This window comes from Ischnura elegans, chromosome 9, assembly GCF_921293095.1.
Source record: "Ischnura elegans chromosome 9, ioIscEleg1.1, whole genome shotgun sequence".
NCBI classification, from domain to species: domain Eukaryota; kingdom Metazoa; phylum Arthropoda; class Insecta; order Odonata; family Coenagrionidae; genus Ischnura; species Ischnura elegans.
The window spans coordinates 112436631-112455076 of NC_060254.1; the positions used below are offsets into that span (position 1 = coordinate 112436631).

The 18446-nt window shown below is 40.6% G+C and overlaps 1 protein-coding gene across 10 annotated transcripts in view; it reads left to right on the plus strand.

The window, feature by feature from the left end:
• Nucleotides 1-18446, plus strand: part of LOC124166034 (dystrophin, isoforms A/C/F/G/H-like) — a 957857-nt gene that overhangs the window by 210476 nt on the left and 728935 nt on the right. For all 10 annotated transcript variants that reach the window (XR_006866384.1, XM_046543616.1, XM_046543612.1 and 7 more), the window contains exons 2-11: nt 4566-4627; nt 11193-11285; nt 11386-11463; nt 12378-12470; nt 12581-12670; nt 13079-13277; nt 13509-13663; nt 13998-14216; nt 16289-16470; nt 18039-18334. Coding sequence is in view for 9 of the 10 variants with exons in the window: in XM_046543616.1 (XP_046399572.1) it covers nt 4566-4627; nt 11193-11285; nt 11386-11463; nt 12378-12470; nt 12581-12670; nt 13079-13277; nt 13509-13663; nt 13998-14216; nt 16289-16470; nt 18039-18334 (1467 nt within the window). In the remaining variant the exon portion in view is untranslated. The remainder of the gene's footprint in view (nt 1-4565; nt 4628-11192; nt 11286-11385; nt 11464-12377; nt 12471-12580; nt 12671-13078; nt 13278-13508; nt 13664-13997; nt 14217-16288; nt 16471-18038; nt 18335-18446) is intronic.

An 18446-nucleotide genomic window follows, 5' to 3' on the forward strand; every position in this document is an offset into this window, starting at 1 on the left:
ATGAAGTATATGGAAACCGCGGTCTGTCAGCTAGGCGTAATGACTCGTCTGCCATAGGGTTAGAATCCGTCATGTCACTATTATACGAGTTGATTTGTTTCTGGCAGTGCCCACGGGTTGGCAAAGTACATTCGGATGGACGACTCAGTATTTACGAATGGACTTCTTTTGGTACCATTATTGTTATTTTCTGTCTGAGAATAAGTATTCCATTATTATCCTTACATTTTTCACTGTCAGTGAAATTTTTCCTCTGGTGTTTGGACTAATATGCAATCGGTCTGTTTTGTATTGCCTGACATGGAGTGGGCATTGCTGACATGAAGCTGTGTCAGATCGTTCTGTGGTTAACCTGACTGAGAGGTTATTGGACGACGATACCACCTCAGTGTTATTTAAAGGACATAACTTCGGCATAGCTCCCAAGAACTTACCGAGCACCGAATGGTCACGAAGAATAGCCAATTCCAATGGCTGTCGGCCATATCAGAACATGCCTGGACCCCGGGACTTGGCATCAAATTCGACGAAGCCAGGATAATAGTAAAAGAAGGCAGTTATTATCCCAGACTTATCAATTGAGATAGCCCGGACAGACACTTTTAATAGGGACGATGGCTATTCCACTTGGGTGCCAATTGAAGGAGACTAATCAAAAGGACCAATGAGAGAGCAGCGGCCACAACCAGCGGGACTGAGCCCTTACACTAGGAGAACGAGAATCGTTCGATGTTCGACCTGAAGACGCTGGCAGCAGTGCCAGCGAAACTCTTTTGTTTTAAACGAACAACCGATCCGGTAGCACCGAAAGAATGGAGGTATTGGACACCATTACTCCTTTCGTTGTCTTTGGCCACACACAGCAAACAATTCGTATATGCTTAAATATATATACGCACTCAACGGGAAATTTTACTTTTTAATTGCAAATATATCATTCTGCTCCAATTTATGTTGGATTTAATGATTATTTCGTGTGAATTTATTGCGTATTTGCCCTGGTTTTCACACTTTGTTTCTATCTTGAGCATTAAAAGCCAACCACAGCAACGGAAAGGGTCTTCGACGCTAACCTGGTGATGTGACAAATAGTACAAAGAAACACATGATAATCTCAAATGTGTACAGCAGGAAATACTACGATATCGCATTACTCACAATAAGCATAAATTTGCCATGTCCCATTCCTCGGCTAATAAATAAACCTCCCTCTCCACCTCCCTTTCCTCGTGCCTTCTATTTTGTTCTTTATTATCTTATGCCTGTACTCTTTGTTCAGATTTTTTATGTTAAAATTTTATGTTTGTTACTGCGTCACTATAAATTGGCAGAAATGCCGTATGTGAGCAACTTCTTAAATAAATAAATAAATAAATAAGCACATTTGACACCATGAGGTACCTCCAAGATGACAAATAGAAGCACAAATAGTAAATAGTAAACACGGATAACTTTGCAAATCTTACAACAAAACAGAGAAACCGTGGGCAAATGCGTGCTGAATGAATACTTGCTAATATTTTGAACTTTCATTAATCGAAACAGAATAAGTGTCAAATAATAAAATGTAATGTTTGACTCTTTTCGCCAGACCTTAAAGTGTACGTTAACGCCAACGCCAGGATTTTATCCTCCATTTTTTTCCTAATTTTAAAAATCCGCGCTATTATTAATAAAAGCATAACAGCAATGAGGGCGAAATTACGCTGATAAAAAACCTGTAAATAAGTACGAAAACGAGCTGAAAAAGTAATGAGAGACAGTCCAGACCCCTCATTCTTCACTCCCCGAGCTCAAAGCGTTGGTGACGAGGCCACAGTGTTCACATAAAAGGAAACTAAGAATAAGTATTATAACATCTAAGGGTGAAAAATGGTGCAAGTATGCAGTAAATGCACACAAAATAATCATTAAATCTTACATAAAGGGAAGCGGAATGATAAATTTGCAGTTATAAAATAATTTATCCCACTGAGTGCAACTTGATTCACTTACAAGCGCAATGTTTGCGGAGCCCAGCTAAAATGTATGAAAGGAGTAGAGGATACTAAATTTCCTTGAGAAGCAGAAGTTGTGCCACAAACTTTGTCCAAATCTTTTGAAAGTATATGTATGATGTAAATATAAGTGAACTTACGAATATTTTCTTGTAAATATCCCTGTTTCTGAGTTACTCTTTCACTTTGATGACACATGCTTACCATTTTTTTATAGTACGAAACTGATTTGAAGAATTCGCAGGAACATAGGTTGACTAAGACGAGGCCTCTGCTTAAAAAAATTCTGTTCCAACTAAATTTGAATGGTTATCCTGAAAGTAACGGCTACAGCCCCGAATTTCCTCCCTTCAGAGGGCAAGAAAACAGGCAGTAGGGTAAAGATACTGATTGTGATGGAGTAGTCAGTAAAGGGATGGTATGTGCACAAATTAAAACATCCACGATAATTGCCATGATTGCTCTCTCTCTCTCTCTCTCTCTCTCTCTCTCTCAAAACGGTAAACATTTCATTTTAAGAAGTTTCATTTCAATGGAATGATTCGTTTTGAGAAAAAAAATTCTTCAGATTCTCGGTTGATAATGTTAGTTCATTTCGGGAATCAGCCAGAACAAAATCAACGTTTTGTTTCACCATGATGATAAAATTTTGGCCGCTATTTCCACGAACCCAATGTGTTTACGGCTTCTTCAAGCATTGCTCACGCGATATTCACGAGGTTCACGCGTCACGCAGCGTTGCCGTTGCGTCACAAGTTGCGGGGTGAGCTCTACCCTCACCTATCGAAACAAACCCCGGATTTTAGTCTCTGAGTGAGTTTAGTGTCAAGTTATTGGAACTAAGGTGTCTCATCATCCTTGCATCCATTTGCTCTTGAAAATTCAATCCCACTAATTGTCGAGAAAAGCTCTTTACCTCTTATAAAATTCGAGGAATCAAGCGAGATGGAGTGGAATTGATTCATAATGAAACACTGACTTGCAATTTCCACAAAAATAAAATTTAATTCGACTCGAGTTTCGATGTTACTACATCATTTTCAAGGTACAACTGAGAGAGTAGAAATGGGGTGGAAGGTCCTCAAGGAGGTGGCTGGAATGGGTGCAAGGCGGGGGGGGGGGGGATGGGAGAGTGGAAAAACCAGAGGAGGTAAAAAGGTAGGAAATTGAAGGGTTTTTTCCAGGGTTAACAAACTTTGAACATAGAAATGAAAGCATTTGAATACACGTGGCGGTCTTCTTATCTTCGGGTGTTGTTTCCGAGGGCCATCCGTGAATGGGGGGGGGAAGACGTCTTCTGTGCCCGTAGGCTGCCGTGCGGATTAGTAGGGTCCTCGAGGACGCGTTCTTCTGAGGGTGTGTAGGTGGGGGGCGGGGGGGGGGGGGGGTCGGCGGTTAGGATTCATTGTATGGTTCTTGTGGGATCTCATTCACGTCGAGTGGGCGACAGGAGGGGGGGAGAAGGGATTGTAACACTTCTGGGAACCGCACTATTGGAAAGCAAGGGCGATTTTGAAAGGTAGAGGTGGTCATTGAGAAGGGAAACCTGGGAATGTTTACGTTGGTGGATCTCTAATTGTTCCAAGGCGTCTAATTTCCTCCCTTTGGTGTGTTTATGGAGAACTTTGGTTGTGAAGTTTGGATTGTGGCCGCTCTCAATGATGTGTTTGGCCACCATCGAAGTTGGGTTACTATGGGCGATGCACTTCCTATGTTCATTGAATCTCGTGTTGAAATCTCTTCCTGTCTGACCTATATATTGCGCATGGCACTCGCAACACTCAATCTCATATACACCACTCAGTTTTTCACTTTCGAATAGGTCTTTGTGTAAACCCTGCCCTGAAGATGAAGTACGACTCGTACCCCGAAACGTTGGCAGCCCTCTATATCTCCTTTCAACGTTTCGATTAACAACTCGCATTAGGGATTCAGGAATCCAGGGTAACTTCAACGGTGTTTGATAACGTTAATATGATCATTTCCGAATCTTCTATGGACGCCGTAGTTTTTGTGAATGCAATATTTGGACTTAGACAAGAATCATTGGTAAAAAATTGGTATATATCGTTGTAAAATTAAATATGCCTCTTATGATCATTGCCTCTGATTTTTCGGAAAGCAAGTAGTTTTTTTATTGGAAGTCTGGGAGGAATCCGTTTTACTGGCATTGAAGGACTCGATGTGCTTTAAATGAGTTTCGTCCTATGTTAGCAGCCATAAAAGGCGAATGAAAATTTTCGAACATGGCCTGACCCTGGCTTGGAAATCTTGGGTTCTTGACGTAGTTAACGAAGGCATCATTCAGTGATACAGAGAAGGCTGGATGTTGTGCCTGAGAGGGTATAAATACGTTATTATTAGAGTAGAACGACATCTATGGCATGAAAAAGAGTATCCTGTGCCAATGTAAATGTAGAACGCATTTTTATGACTTATTTGTGACTCACAAAGACATCGAGTTATTGAATTCAGTAGTTAAGCGTACATTTGATGATTAATATGATTGAGTCATATTTTTGATGAAAATAGTCCACGTAAATTTTATGAATTCTTTTTTCTTTCCAGACGAACGAGAAGATGTACAAAAGAAAACGTTTTCGAAATGGATCAACTCACAACTCATTAAGGTAAGTCACAATTCAACTTCATAACTCATTTGTGTGTATATTTTCCATTGTAACTCTAGGATTTATGGTTTGATCGTTGTAATGCATCGCCTGTATAATAGACCATTCGATTCGGAATCTATTCTGCTATCATGTCCATTGCTCGGTACAAATTTGTTTCCAGGTAAAATACGTCGCCAGTCTACAATTCAGTTTAACCATTTGAGTGCCAACCGATTTTCTAGGAACTATTCCAAAAGTGCCGAGGTATTTTTGCTGATTTTGCAGTAGGTTAGGGAAAAAGATTAGATCTCAAAAACAAGTAAAGGTATACGTTCTAGAACTTTAGGAAATCTTTATTATATGTGGTTTCACATTTTTATTATATTATTTGACGAATTTTTGGTGATATGAGTTAATTTTTATAATTAAAAGAAAACAGTTAATTTTAAAATAAAATGAATACTGACTATTGAATTATTAATGAACTATCAGCATCAGGCACTTTTCGCGAGAGATAGGAGGAGCGCAATAGCGCTCCCCGGCGTTCTTAAGGGCTAAGTCACAGAATATGTCTTTGAATCGATTCCTCCCTGCACCTTCCTTGCCTAGGCTGGAGTTTCCCACCTTATGTTTCAATTTCATTTCTTATCGGGAAATGGAAACGAATATATTCCATGTAGGCAGCAAATTCCAGCGCGCTATCAGAGATTTTGTTCGCTCGAATTCCCGCAGGAGAAGTACCCCCGCACGGAGAATTGAACTGGGTCTCTTTGAGTGGAAAATGCACGGACCATAACGTCACTCACCATTCAGTTCTCCTGAAAAATTTCCGGGAATTTGTCTGTGGTTCAATCCCTCATTTTGGTGAATGTTTTTCTCAGGAAACTTTCAATTAATAAAGATTCATCTCATGATTGTGTTTAAATTTACAGTCCTCATTTTACTAATTTGCTCGAATTATTTTGGCGTTGGTATCGCCGTTTGCAAGTAAACATATAAATAAAGATTTTATTGTTATGGAGCCTAAAAATGTCTTGAAAAAAGCCACTCAAATATTCTTTTCTTAAACTTATCTAAAGGGATATTACTATCCATCCTTTCCATTGGGCTACAACCTTGTCAAAACACTGTTGGAATGGAAGTGGGAAACCTTACCAACTACCTCTTCCCTGAAAACATGAAGTACAACCAAATGAGCCTCGGAACCTCATCGAAAGTGGTCCATCCGCAAAGGGCGGGTGTCGTTCACGGCAGCGAAGTCGGCAAGGTCCTCGGGGTCGTCAACATGCAAAATCCTTACGGAGACTTATCATAATCATCAGGAGCAGCAATGAAGAAAAGAAGACCAAGAAGATGGAGAGGAAGAAGTCGGATATAAATGTAGGGGCGTGAAATGTGAGGACAAGGATGAGAGCGGGGAAGTTAGACAACATCAAGAGGGAAATGGATAAAGGGAGGCTAGATATCTTAGGATTATGCGAGGTGAGGTGGAGGGATGGGGGGACTATTGGAGTGATGATTATAGGGTTATATATAGTGGTGGAGAGGGAAGCCAGCGAGAGGTAGCTTTAGTATTAAACGGGAAGATGGGTAAGCGTGTGGTAGGTATAGATCAGGTAAGCGATAGGATTCTGGTGGTAGAAATTGAGGCGCGGCCCACCAACCTCATGGTGATCCAAGTTTACATGCTCACTAGCAATCGTAGGGAGGAAGAAGTAGATGAGGTGTATGAACAGCTCGAGGAAATAATTAGAGACACACCGGGTGAAAAATCTGGTAGTGATGGGGGACTGGAAACCTTCAGTCGGGGAAGGGAGGGATGGAAACGAAACAGGAGAATTTGGATTAGGAATTCGGAACGACAGGGGAGAGAATGAGGCAGAATTTTGCAGGAGAAATAAATTATTCATCACAAACACGTGGTTCAATCATCATAAAGGGCGAAGGTACACATGGAAAAGTCCAGGGGATGTGGGTAGATATCAGATAGACTGTATTCTAATAAGACAGAGGTTTAGGAATAGTGTGAAAAACATACGCAGCTTCCCTGCAGCGGATGCGGATTCAGACCACAACCTAGTGCTCATGAAATGCAACGTAAGATTCAATAACTTATGAAAGTTAGAAAGGCAAGGAAATGGAACATAGAAGCCCTGAAGGGGAGTATGAGGAGAGAATATCAGGAACTAGTGGACATTAGAATACGTGAGATTGGAAGTACACAGACGGTGGAGGAAGGGTGTGATAATGTCAAAGCGGGAATAATCAAAGCAGTGGAGAAGTCAATTAGCTACGTTGACAGCAGAAGGATAAAGAAGCCTTGGGTTACGGAGGCAATCGTAAAGGAGTAAAAGTAATGGAGGAGAGGAGGAAGTGGAAGAATGTGGACACAGTGCAGGGCAAAAGAAAGAATAGGGAACTTAATAATCTGTATATGGCCCAGACTGCATAGGAGACGTAGAATCTGGGTAGGCAAGCATTGGCCGAGGTGTGAGGCAAGACTATCCTCTATTGCCGCTGCTCATTAATGCATACGCTGAGGAGTTGGTAAGAGAAGTGTGGGATTAGGTGGAAGCTGAAGTGAATGTGGGAGTAATGATGTTCAAATCAGTGAGATTCGCGGATGATCAGGCGCTGATTAGCCAGTCAGCGATGGAGCTTCAGGCTCTAGTGGATGCGTTATACGAGCGTTGCGAGGAGAATGGGATGAGGATTAATCACAAGAAGACCAAGATTATGCGGTTTTGTAAATGAGCGAAGAATGTGAGACTTAAGATAAAGGTCGGTGCTGAAAAACTTGAGCAGGTTGAGCAGTTCACCTATTTAGACAGCACATTAGAGGAAAACGGATACAGTAGTAAGGACATCAGGAAGCGAATTGCATTAGCAAAGTAGGCGTTCATGAACAGGAAGGAGCTTCTAAGAGGATCATTATCTTAGAGTTTAAAGAAAAGGTTTGCGAAGAGTTTGATCTGGAGTGTAGCGGTGCGGAAACGTGGACATTGAGGAAAGACGACGAGAGAGGATTGGAGGCATTCGAGATGTGGGTATGGAGAATTCCGCATCCATCGTTTGACGAAATTGAGACGAAGTGTACAACGTGTTGTTTGTGGCTAATAATGACAGACAGTTTAAATCTTCCCCAGGAGATTGAAATACTATATGGAGAAGCTGAGAGCCGTGGAATAGTTACATTAGCGCATTTCCCAAGATCCTCAATCCCCCTCCATTCAGCACTCGCCTTCCCCCCTCTGAAGCTTTCCTCTTCTCCGAAAGAAAAAAAAGGTCCCAGCTCGTGCAGGGATCGTATTACGAAGACCTTCCAATTAGCTTTTAAAAAATCAAGTTACACGAGAAAAATAGAATCGTGTTTCACGCCTCTCCGATTCTCGCCCACTGAATTTTTTCAGCCTATGAATCACCTACTAGCCCAAAAAGGTGTCGAACAATGAATTTCGGCAATTGGTATTATACTTTCATTAGATTGAAATATTAGTAATTTGCACGTAATTCAAAAAAGAATGATACCAAACACGACGTATTTCGTGTTAATCTTATTTAAGCATTTTAAGCAAGGAAATAGTTGGAAGAATACGATGGTGATTTCTGGCGGATCTCGATATCCTCGCAACTGATTGTGAGCTTCTCGGCATTTTTTTCGAAAAAAGGGCATCAGGTTACAATTTACGAGTTATGCTACAAGTCTCAATAGTCAGAGTGGCTAACGAAGCGATGTCTTCTCAGGATATTTTGTTTCTCCCTACTAGCAATCCGAATTCATCTGCACATCTGGCGCTACGCTCATTAGAAAAGAATGGGTAAGTTGCCTTATCTTTAGAACAAAAAAATTCATGGCGCAGTCATATGGTCATGCTTCACCCTCTGCAGTAAGCTCTGCTTACGCCGTACGCGATATCATTAGTGCCGAACTTCACCTCGTACGAGTAGTTCCGTACTTTCCAGGGTGAGTTGACTTAAAACCAGCTAGTGTTTTCCGTGTGGGTTCAATAAAGTCCGGTTTCATTTTTATTAGTTTTATTTTTATTCGTCTTCGGACCATGGCCCCTCCGAAGAAACAAGCGAGAACTTTAAAATATGGACTGAAAATAATTGAAGACAAAGAAAAGAATCCGGGCTAGAAATGCGTGAATATTGCAGAGCGCTTCGGGTTGTCCGCTAGCACATGACGGCAGGGGTGGGGGTAGAGCAAGATACCTGGTGAAAATAAAAGTGGGATGAAGGACTGACGATTAACGCAACATTGTTAATGCTTTACACATTGCCTCAATCATATTAAAAATTTAATTGCTGTTTTAGGCATAACATGCACATTCCTCTCGTAAATATGTGTACTTGAAATGGCGTTTGATGGTTAAGAATTTTTAAATCAGACAGAAATCCATAATAGCAGTGAAAATGCCGAGTGGAGTGCAAACATTTTTTAGCAAGGTGGCATGTTCCTTCAGGATATTTGAAAGAAATATATAAGTCAAATCAATAATATGACCTAAGTTCGATAAAGTAATGATAATCCTGTAATCAGCTAAAATCATGTTTGAATCCATTAATAAATATCATAATTCGCAAGTTTCCTGGGACATAGGCAACCTGGTCAAACATTCCCGCATTGATCGTTTTTTTCATCCATCCCCCTGAAAAACGATATATCGAGGTTCCACTGTACTGTAATAGTAATAATGGCAGCCACTTTTAATGGTGACAAAAGCAGTGAAAGTAAGCTTGCCAATTTTCACTTTTTGTACTCATCTCCTAATTACTTTTTTAGGATGAGAAGTAGATAGTCTGGTATTCATGCTAGAATTAATAATGATTTATTATTCTGAAAATAATTATTTATTTTTGTATTGTGGAAGTAAAAATTGTACTTGTATGTGGATATTTGGTTTACAGTTGCTTTGTTTACAGCTTTTATTACTAGCTACAGTATTATGAAAATACAAGCAAATGCTGAATAATTTCCATAAGTGTGTGGAGTGTATAAATGTAAAGCCTTCAAAAGTTGGTTTAAAAATGCGAGGCATATTCATAAGGTAAGGGCTGTTTGGTCACCTAGGAAAAAATAGACTCATATGAAACACGTTTTATTGGCTTCACTTCTAGTTGGCTACAAACCTACTTCACTTCTCTATGTGATCGACGTTCACTTCCAGGTATTTTTGTCCGGCTGCACGAGCTTCTTCAACCCCTCTGCTTGCCACCTGAGAGTTGCACCAATTGGACCAAGCCACAGGCTCACTCTGCTGTCGAAACCAATGAGAAAATTGAAGATTTTCCTCAGGAACTCTTTGAGCCCCACCATACAGACCTGACTTTGCACCGACCGACTTCTTCCTTTTCTTGCACGTGAAGCAGTGGCTCAGGGGACGACATTTCGAAACCGAGGAGGAATTCGAAAACAGCATTGTCAATTGGTGCAATTGTCAGGTGGGGAGGTTCCATGCAGAGGGAAGCTGATGCAGCAGTACGAAAAATGCTGTCCTCAAAGAAATTCTGTAGAGAAGTGAAAGTAGATAGTAGTGAAAGTAGCTAACTAAAAGTAAAGGCAATAAAATGTGTTTCATATGAGTATATTTTTCTGTATTATACGCTACAAGATACGCATATTGAATGAAATATTTTTGGGAAAAATGCTTATTGCTATAAAATGCTATTTCATAATATATTTTTGTCATTAATAGGGATAAATACAAGTCACGATTGTAAATTTTCCTTTCTTGATTCAATAGTTAATTTTTTTGTGGGAGGGAGTCTTTGCTCATCTCTTCTTACAGTGCTACTAGGATGGAGGCATTTTTAAAAGCATAGTACATTCAGTGATGGAAAAAGTAATCCCTTTATCCATTCTTGTGGGCAAAAAATATTTTAGTATCAATAGATGTTAGTAACGCATTTTCCCCAAACCTCATAATCCTGTCTCTTTCCTGCAATTGTGTGAGTGAGTATGTTTCCTTTCATCCTTGTGTCCTCGTCCATTCCTTCTGTTGGTGAGTGGTGAGCTGCCCCGGCGCCATCTATTGGTCACTCTTGGGGGCCAAAGCAAAAGGGAGTTTTCTGTGCATAAGTCCTCACCAAAATTAGGATGAATCCAAGTGTCCTGCTAGCGGAACTGATAGAGTATACGACCACTAATCGAGAGGTTCTGGGTTCGAATCTCAGTCAGGCTGCAATTTTACCCTCTGATTTCAGCGTTTAAGGGATAACTGAGTTTTTTTCCCAGTTTTCCCGTGGATGTTGAGAATTGGCTTTGAAAGCTTGGCGGGAAACTAAAATGTCCGCAGTTCAGTTCCCAGAACATTTTCTGTGTTTTTCAGACATTATTCCATCTCCACGCCACTGCAGTGTCATCGTCATGTGTGTGTAATCCTGTCTCTTTGTTTCAATTTCTATGGGTAATTTCTGTAATTATGTTCGAATGTGAATTTGAAGGTTTCGTTGTTTTAAAAATGCTTGCTTTGCTTTGGTGCTCTTTTGAAGATGAGCATATACATACATAAGTGTGCCCCTCATGGGGTGTACATAGTAGTTAATAAATGACCATTCCTCAATTTCATTTTTGTTTCAGTGTGGCCACGACGCAGTCACGGACTTATTTTTGGACCTCAGGGATGGCAACAAGCTTCTGGCTCTCTTGGAAGTACTTACAGGCAAACAATGTGTACGTGTCTGTTGTTGGGAATGTCTCCAATTATCCTAATAAATGTATGTGTGTTGAATTTGTTCAAAAGATGGTGACAGTATTTCATCATTATTTTCAGAGGAGAGAGAGGGGACGTATGCGAGTCCACCACCTCAACAATGTCAACAAAGCACTTCAGATACTGGAACAGAATAACGTAAGCCATTATTATGTGTAGAAAATGTAACAGTTTCACTTAGAGCTCAGGTATTTTTATGGATCGCTGAACTTTTGTACTTGAAATGTATTTTTAGCATGACTTAGATAGTATGGCTACCTAATGTCAGTTTTTTCTTCCTTCAATTTTAATGGTCATTGGTTCTATCCATTGGCAGCATCATTGACAGATTTTATTACAGGATTTTAAATGGAATAAAAAATAATGTGGAAATCTCATTTATTTGGATGGCAGTGATTAAGGGGTTCATTGTGTTAGGTTAGGAAAAAAACTTTGCTTTCTACAGCTTAACTTGAAATCGTCGACTACTTTTGGCACACTGTATCATTTTGAAGACTAGGGTTTATTTTGAAATTTTCATGAAGTTGACAGTTACTTAGTTCCACAGTTGAATCTCCTTTATTTATCAAATTCTTTACCAATCCCATTTTATTTGAATCTCTCATTATTCTATTTTAATCACATATTGATCAATTAGTTTTGAAGGATATGTGATACTTTTTAAATCTTTTCATATGTAAACGATTTAAATTTCTCCTGATGAATTATATTGATGAACTCTTCTTGGGTTTGCAACAAGGTTAACTCAATTGTATAGGCCGACGCTTTGGAAGACGACTTGTTTCCCATTTTCAAGGCGTGTCACTCAATGAAAGTCCAATTTCTTTTCATATTTGCTTGTCTTATTCTTGCTTTTGGCAACAATTTCATATTTTTGGCACGTTTAAAGTCAATTAATGCCACTTTCATTCAGTGCGAACAATAAGATGGTTTCTTCTAGGTGTAAACTCTGTTTTGAGTTATTTATGCCTTGTTTACTCTTTCCAATAAGGTTCAGTGGATTTGATGCAATGAACTTCTTTTACTAGTGAATTTTCTCGTCTTTGTTACAGGTGAAATTAGTGAACATTAGTAGCAATGACATTGTAGATGGTAATCCAAAGTTAACCCTTGGACTTGTGTGGAGTATAATTCTTCACTGGCAGGTAAGGTGGAAGTACCTGCTTAATATATTTTTCATATCTATGCTCTTCTTTGGCGCTTCACATATGGATTTTGGTGAGGGCATTTCTGAAACCCATATATTCTTTTTCAGGTGCATTATCACTTGAAGGACCTGATGGCTGAACTGCAGCAGACTAATTTGGAGAAAACATTATTAGCATGGTGTCAGCAAAATACACAGGTTTGTTTTGGGAAACGTCTCTTCCTTTCATGAAACATTTCCTAATTAACTCATTCTGCATATCAACGTTCAGTCTTTGCTCGAGTCACTTTAATCATAATTTCTGCATTGTATTAGTTGTTTCTGTTTTCATTCTGCCCTTTCAAATACATACCTACAAGCAATCGCCCGTACCATCACTTTGTGGAAGGTGTGACTTTTCATGATAACCTTGTGTAAATACAATACAAATTTTTTCATGGTTTCTGGATTTCTTGTGGTGTACCTACTTTTTGTAGTGAATGCCATGAAAATCTCTTTCAAAGGTGTACATCTCTGCATTTTTATCTCCAATAAATTAATCATTCTCTTTTCTTAAACTTCCTGAGCCTGATTATTTTTCAATTCTTGCTTCATTTTGTTTTCCAGGGCTACAGTGGTGTGGATGTGAAGAACTTCACCACGTCATGGTCTGATGGTTTGGCGTTCAATGCCCTCATCCACAGGTGGCGTCCTCACCTCTTTGATTACAATCATGTCGCCAGGAAGCACCCAAACGCGAGACTGGAGCACGCTTTCCGCATTGCGCTGGAACATCTTTCAATTGAAAGGCTTCTTGATCCAGAAGGTATTGAGGACTGAAGTCATTCCCAGCTTCATCATGACCTCCATTCACTATTGTTTGTGAAGACGTGCAAATTGACTTGAGTGATTACATGCCTCTATGACTTGTCCTCTAGTTGTGATAAATCAGTTTTGAGTTTGGAGAAGTGATGCAATATCATCTTGATTTTCATGATTTTCCTCCCTCCCCCCTGCTCTTTCAACTCCTTCAACTGTATTCTTTTCTCTTTTGCAGATGTAAATACTTCTGTTCCAGACAAAAAGTCAATTATGATGTATGTTATGTGCCTGTTCCAGTCTTTGCCTCAAACGGGGACCAATATGGTTGATCCTGGAGGAGGAAATGATATAGAAGTTACTGATTCAGACATAAACTCTCAACTAGCAGATGTGAGTACACTCTCTAAAGCACCTGAAATTGTAACTGTGCCATCTATTTTATGCTTATAGTGGGCTGGATTTTGTGCTCGCGAACGGAAATAACTAATGAGTTTTTGATAAAGCTTATTCACAAATTGCACCATTAAGTAGCCACTAGAACTTTCCAAATATAGTGCACATTTTTCATCATATGTAACCTTATGTTTTTCTAGTCAGTGTTATCTTAATTTGATGTAAATACTTATCATTTTTAATCTGCTTTGATGTTTAGCTTTTAGGGTGTTTTGGTTACTACATGGATGAACTGGAGTTTGAGAACTTGATGCATTTGTTTTTGTTATAGTTGAGCGCTCCTGGGTCTCGTCCCCTCAGTTTGGCCACCAATGTGTCTGTTGAACTCGGTGGATACCAAGTGGCGTTGGAGGAAGTGTTGACGTGGTTGTTGGAAGCTGAGGATAAACTCTCCATTCCATTGTCTCCGTGTGCTAGTCCAGATGAGGAGGATAACATGTCATCATCGGCTCAGTTGGAGAAAGCGAAAAAGCAATTTCATTCACATGAGGTATTCTCATTTTTTTAATTTTAGGGGTTTCAGACTCTTTTGCTATCTAATATTACTTCACCAGCCGAACCACGTCATCAGTATTACAGAAAAAAATTTTTTGGTCGAAATTAACAAATATGTTTTGCGAATCTCACTAGGTATGTAGTCTTTAATGATTATGAGGTCTTCTTAAGGGGAAAATACATAGTCCTGTATTGAAAAGTGTAGGCAGGGAAGGCTGTTGTTTCATTGTTTGGTGAATGGGGTTTGATTGGCAAAATGGGATGGAGAGTGTGACGTGGGCGTTTCTGCTGCGTTTGGGGTGTGCAAATGCGGCGCAAAGCTCCCTCAAACGTGTCATATTTTGTCACTTGAACATTGATTTTCACCATTCATCAGAGAACGAGTCGATCAGGGGTGTTGAGGGCGTCTGCCAATCCTGCTATCGGAGTGCTGACAGTGGTGAGGGACAGTTTTATTGCGTGTCTGTCTGCATCTGAGCAGTCTCAGTAGGTTGCCTGAGTGATTTGAAGGAAATGAAGGGGAATGGGTCGTTGGAGGGGGACAGCATTTCCTCATTTTCTATCGGGGACATTTTTTTGCTTTTGCTGAATAATCCAGGGCCAGATGTACCCAAAGTTACGCCATAGGCACCGCTCCAATGAGTGCGCCTCCTCACTTGAGACCCCCCTATGATATGGCATTACCACTTGCATGACATAAGGCTTGGAAAAAAGGAATAAACAGATTTATGCCTGACAGCAGAAGTATATGCTTGAATCTTTACACAGGGAAAATATGGGCGATTCAATTAAAAAAACAGTTTGGAGTAAGACTATATGAAACAGTTTCACTTAAATGCAACTAAAACACTTTATGAATACCCTTTCCAAAAATAATGTCTAGGCTTAATTCATACAACAAAAAAGAAGAGTAACTTCAAAAATAAGAACATTATGTACTGCTGTAACTGAATGAACTGGGGTAGCATGAAATATAGTAAAAATTAACTAATTTTAAAATGCATGGCGAGCAGTGATGCGAACTACATTTTCAATTGAACAAAACCTCTAAAATACAAATACGGCCAACTGCATATCTTCGTGCAGTATCTTATAGAGAAATTAAAGTGCAGATTAAAAACATGAATGAAGACGTAACTCAAGCCTCAAGCACCACGAGAACTACTTCAAGAGTTTCCTTCTTTTCGGCAAATTCATTAATTGTGGCATCACAGTTATAGTTCTGCTATAATCCTAACTTAGCACATTTAAAGCCCCTAGCAAAGAGGCTACCTGTAGATGGATGAAACCCACACGATAAGCTTGCTGATGGCGGTGCACTTCGAGGCGCCTCCAGTGCAGATCATTGCCGGTTGGCTAACAGAAGGCGCCACTTGGACTGCGACGCCACTGTAGGCCCGTGCCTATTTTGCCTTGCAGTAAATCCGGCCCTGGAATAATAATTTCCCTTACTTTGAGTGCAGCTTATCTTCATTTCTTATCCTGGAAATGTAGGATTTCTGGGGAAAAAATTATGAATTTGCATCTTGAAAGAAGATTGGTTGGGACTTTGATTATCTTTAAGCTGATGACATCAAAAATTTCCCAAGGAAAATCAGGTCAGAGATCGGTCTAGTCAGATCTGAGACAGGTATGGGTCTAAAGGTGGTCAAAAAATTGATTTTTCAACGCATCGAGAAACCAGTTTTCAGACTGATCGGAAGGAACACTTTTAATTTTGGCTGAATCATGCGATCTCCCTATTTTGTGTATTTATTACCTCAACAATGGAGGGAGACACGGTGTTGCGTCCTAGAGAGTGAGCAGAAAAGGCTGCAGCCCTTTTCCCCGAGTGCGCTGGGGGACAGAGGCAAATTGAGTGACCTCCTCGTCAGCTCACTTCTCATGGCTCCAAACTGATTCAGACGTGGCAACAAATTTCCAAAACTTTTTTCAGATTTGAAATTTATTTTTCAAAGGTTGTTTTTTCCAATTTGCAATTTGAGGGTTGTTAAATATGCTGCATCGGAGATTTTTTTGATTGGGGAGAATGCATTATTTGAGTGATCTCGTTCCCTCTCTGCTGAGGCTTTCCTGCTGGAGCTGAGTGGGCACCAGGGGGGCGTGGGCGCAGTGCTGCAGGAAGGAGCTCGCTTGTTGGGCGAAGGCGGGCTCTCGAGGGAGGAGGAGGACGAGGTGCGTGTGCAAATGAGACTGCTCAACTCCAGGTGGGAGGAGCTGAGGCTGAGGGCTATGCAGCGCCAAACAAGGTACGCGCAACGCAAAACTCTGCCATCCTCATGCAATTGTTGGCCATGTTTATGGCAAGTGCAGTGCACATATGCGTATTCTCAATGCTGGTGGCAGTTCAAAGGTCAAAAATGTTCAGGAGATGTAGTCTTCAGCAGACCCCTCCTCTGCCTTGAACCTAGTGCTGTGCAAGAGTCTCGTCTCGACCGTCGAGACGAGACTTTAATTATTTGTTAAACTTTCGCAGGTGCTTGTCATTATGAATAAAAACTTTTGGGCTATGAGGGGGTTTTTGGGGACTTGAGAAGTCTCGAAGGGGCAAGACTTCTCGAGTCTCGTCAAGACTCTTGCCACGCCGAGAGTCCCGTCCCGACAATGCCGAGGAATTAAAGTCCCTATTATGAATAAAAACTTTAGGGCTATGTTGCTGGGTGGCCCCAATGTTTTCTGGCGGATGTTGGTCGCTTTCTCTCTCGCCTCCCACTCCTCTTCTTCATTATCAGTTCTCGTGGGCTCAGCAAGTAAACCCACTGACCTTGAGGAACCCATTTCCTCGTTAGCTCTTCCCCCTCCCACCATCACCACCTCCTCCCTGTCTTAACCCCCCACCCTCCATGGTATATATTAGCTTGCAAATTTGTGTATATTCACCTTGAAAATGGCATAGTGTACTGTCAAAACCTGGGTCGGTTATTAAAACTTCTGTGGAACATACAAAAGTGTATCTTTATTATGTTTCCTGTCACCAAGTTCCACCAAATATCGCCATCCGGCCTTAAGTTGTTCACCTAAATGGATGCTCACCACTGCAGCCCATAGAATGAATGCTATTATGTAGTAGATTTAGGACTTGACTTTAGTTTATTTAACCTGGGTTGTGTGAGGCCAGGTGGCCCCATCTTCCCCCAACAGTGAGTGACTCTTTGTGACGCAACATACCTTGCGTTTGCTCATATGTCTCTCCTTCTCATAAGCTGTGAAAATCATGCATAAAAACTGTTTTAAAGACATGAGAGTCAAACTTGAGTAGTTTTCTTGTGTTTTAAAGTGCACACTTTGATATTTGTCGAAATTTGGTAAAGAGAGCTCAAATACGGTGCAAAATACGAAAACGGTCATTCAACGGTAAAAGCTGACATTTCTCTCTACATGAATTTTTTTTCCCAAAAAAGCTTCATTTTCACATTATTTGCTCCAAAATATTAAAAGTAAAAAAATCTCAGTGTCATTGCTTGGAAAATAACGAAATGGTGCATGAAAGAAAAATGCAAAAGGTCAATTGAGTGCCATGGGTCATTCTAGTGTTGAGCTATCTGATGGGGAGGTGCCAGTGTGGTCTGTGGATTTATTTATGTGTGTATATTAGGGGGAGGCTGAGATCGGTGACAGGGAATGTAATATCAAAACAGAGCACCCTATCATTTAAAAAGAAAGTTAAACAATAAAGGAAGTACCATTGGACTAGTAGATCATTGGGAAGTGCTACAACAGCTGCATACGGTAGACAGCTAAAAATTTCCCTAATATCTGTGAGGTTTTGCCTCTCTAATTGTGCTGATTGAGTGATGCATTTGTTTGTGTGCTGCAGCATCCACGACGCATTGATGCTCCTGCAGAGGACGCAGTTGGAGGACTTGAGGCAGTGGCTCACGGCGACCGAGGATCGAATATCGCGCATGGCTCAGGAGGAGCTCTCGTCTGGGTTTTTCAGCAAAGGGGGCAAGGAGAAGGACGGCAAGCAGGCAAGGTGGACTTTGAGTTCTTTGAAGAAGCACATGCAGCAGTTGTCAATGCTCAAGACTGACCTTGAAGCTCAGCAGCCACAAGTGGACTCTCTTTCCCACATGGTCGTGGTGGTTGATGGTGAGGAGGACACAGCCGGGGGTAAGTCACTTTATCCATGGTTAGTGTTTTTCCCCTTTAATGGAAGATGTATTGAATAATAGTAGATGATGAATCATGTTGCGATGTCAAAATTCTAGTCTCTTCTTTTTAA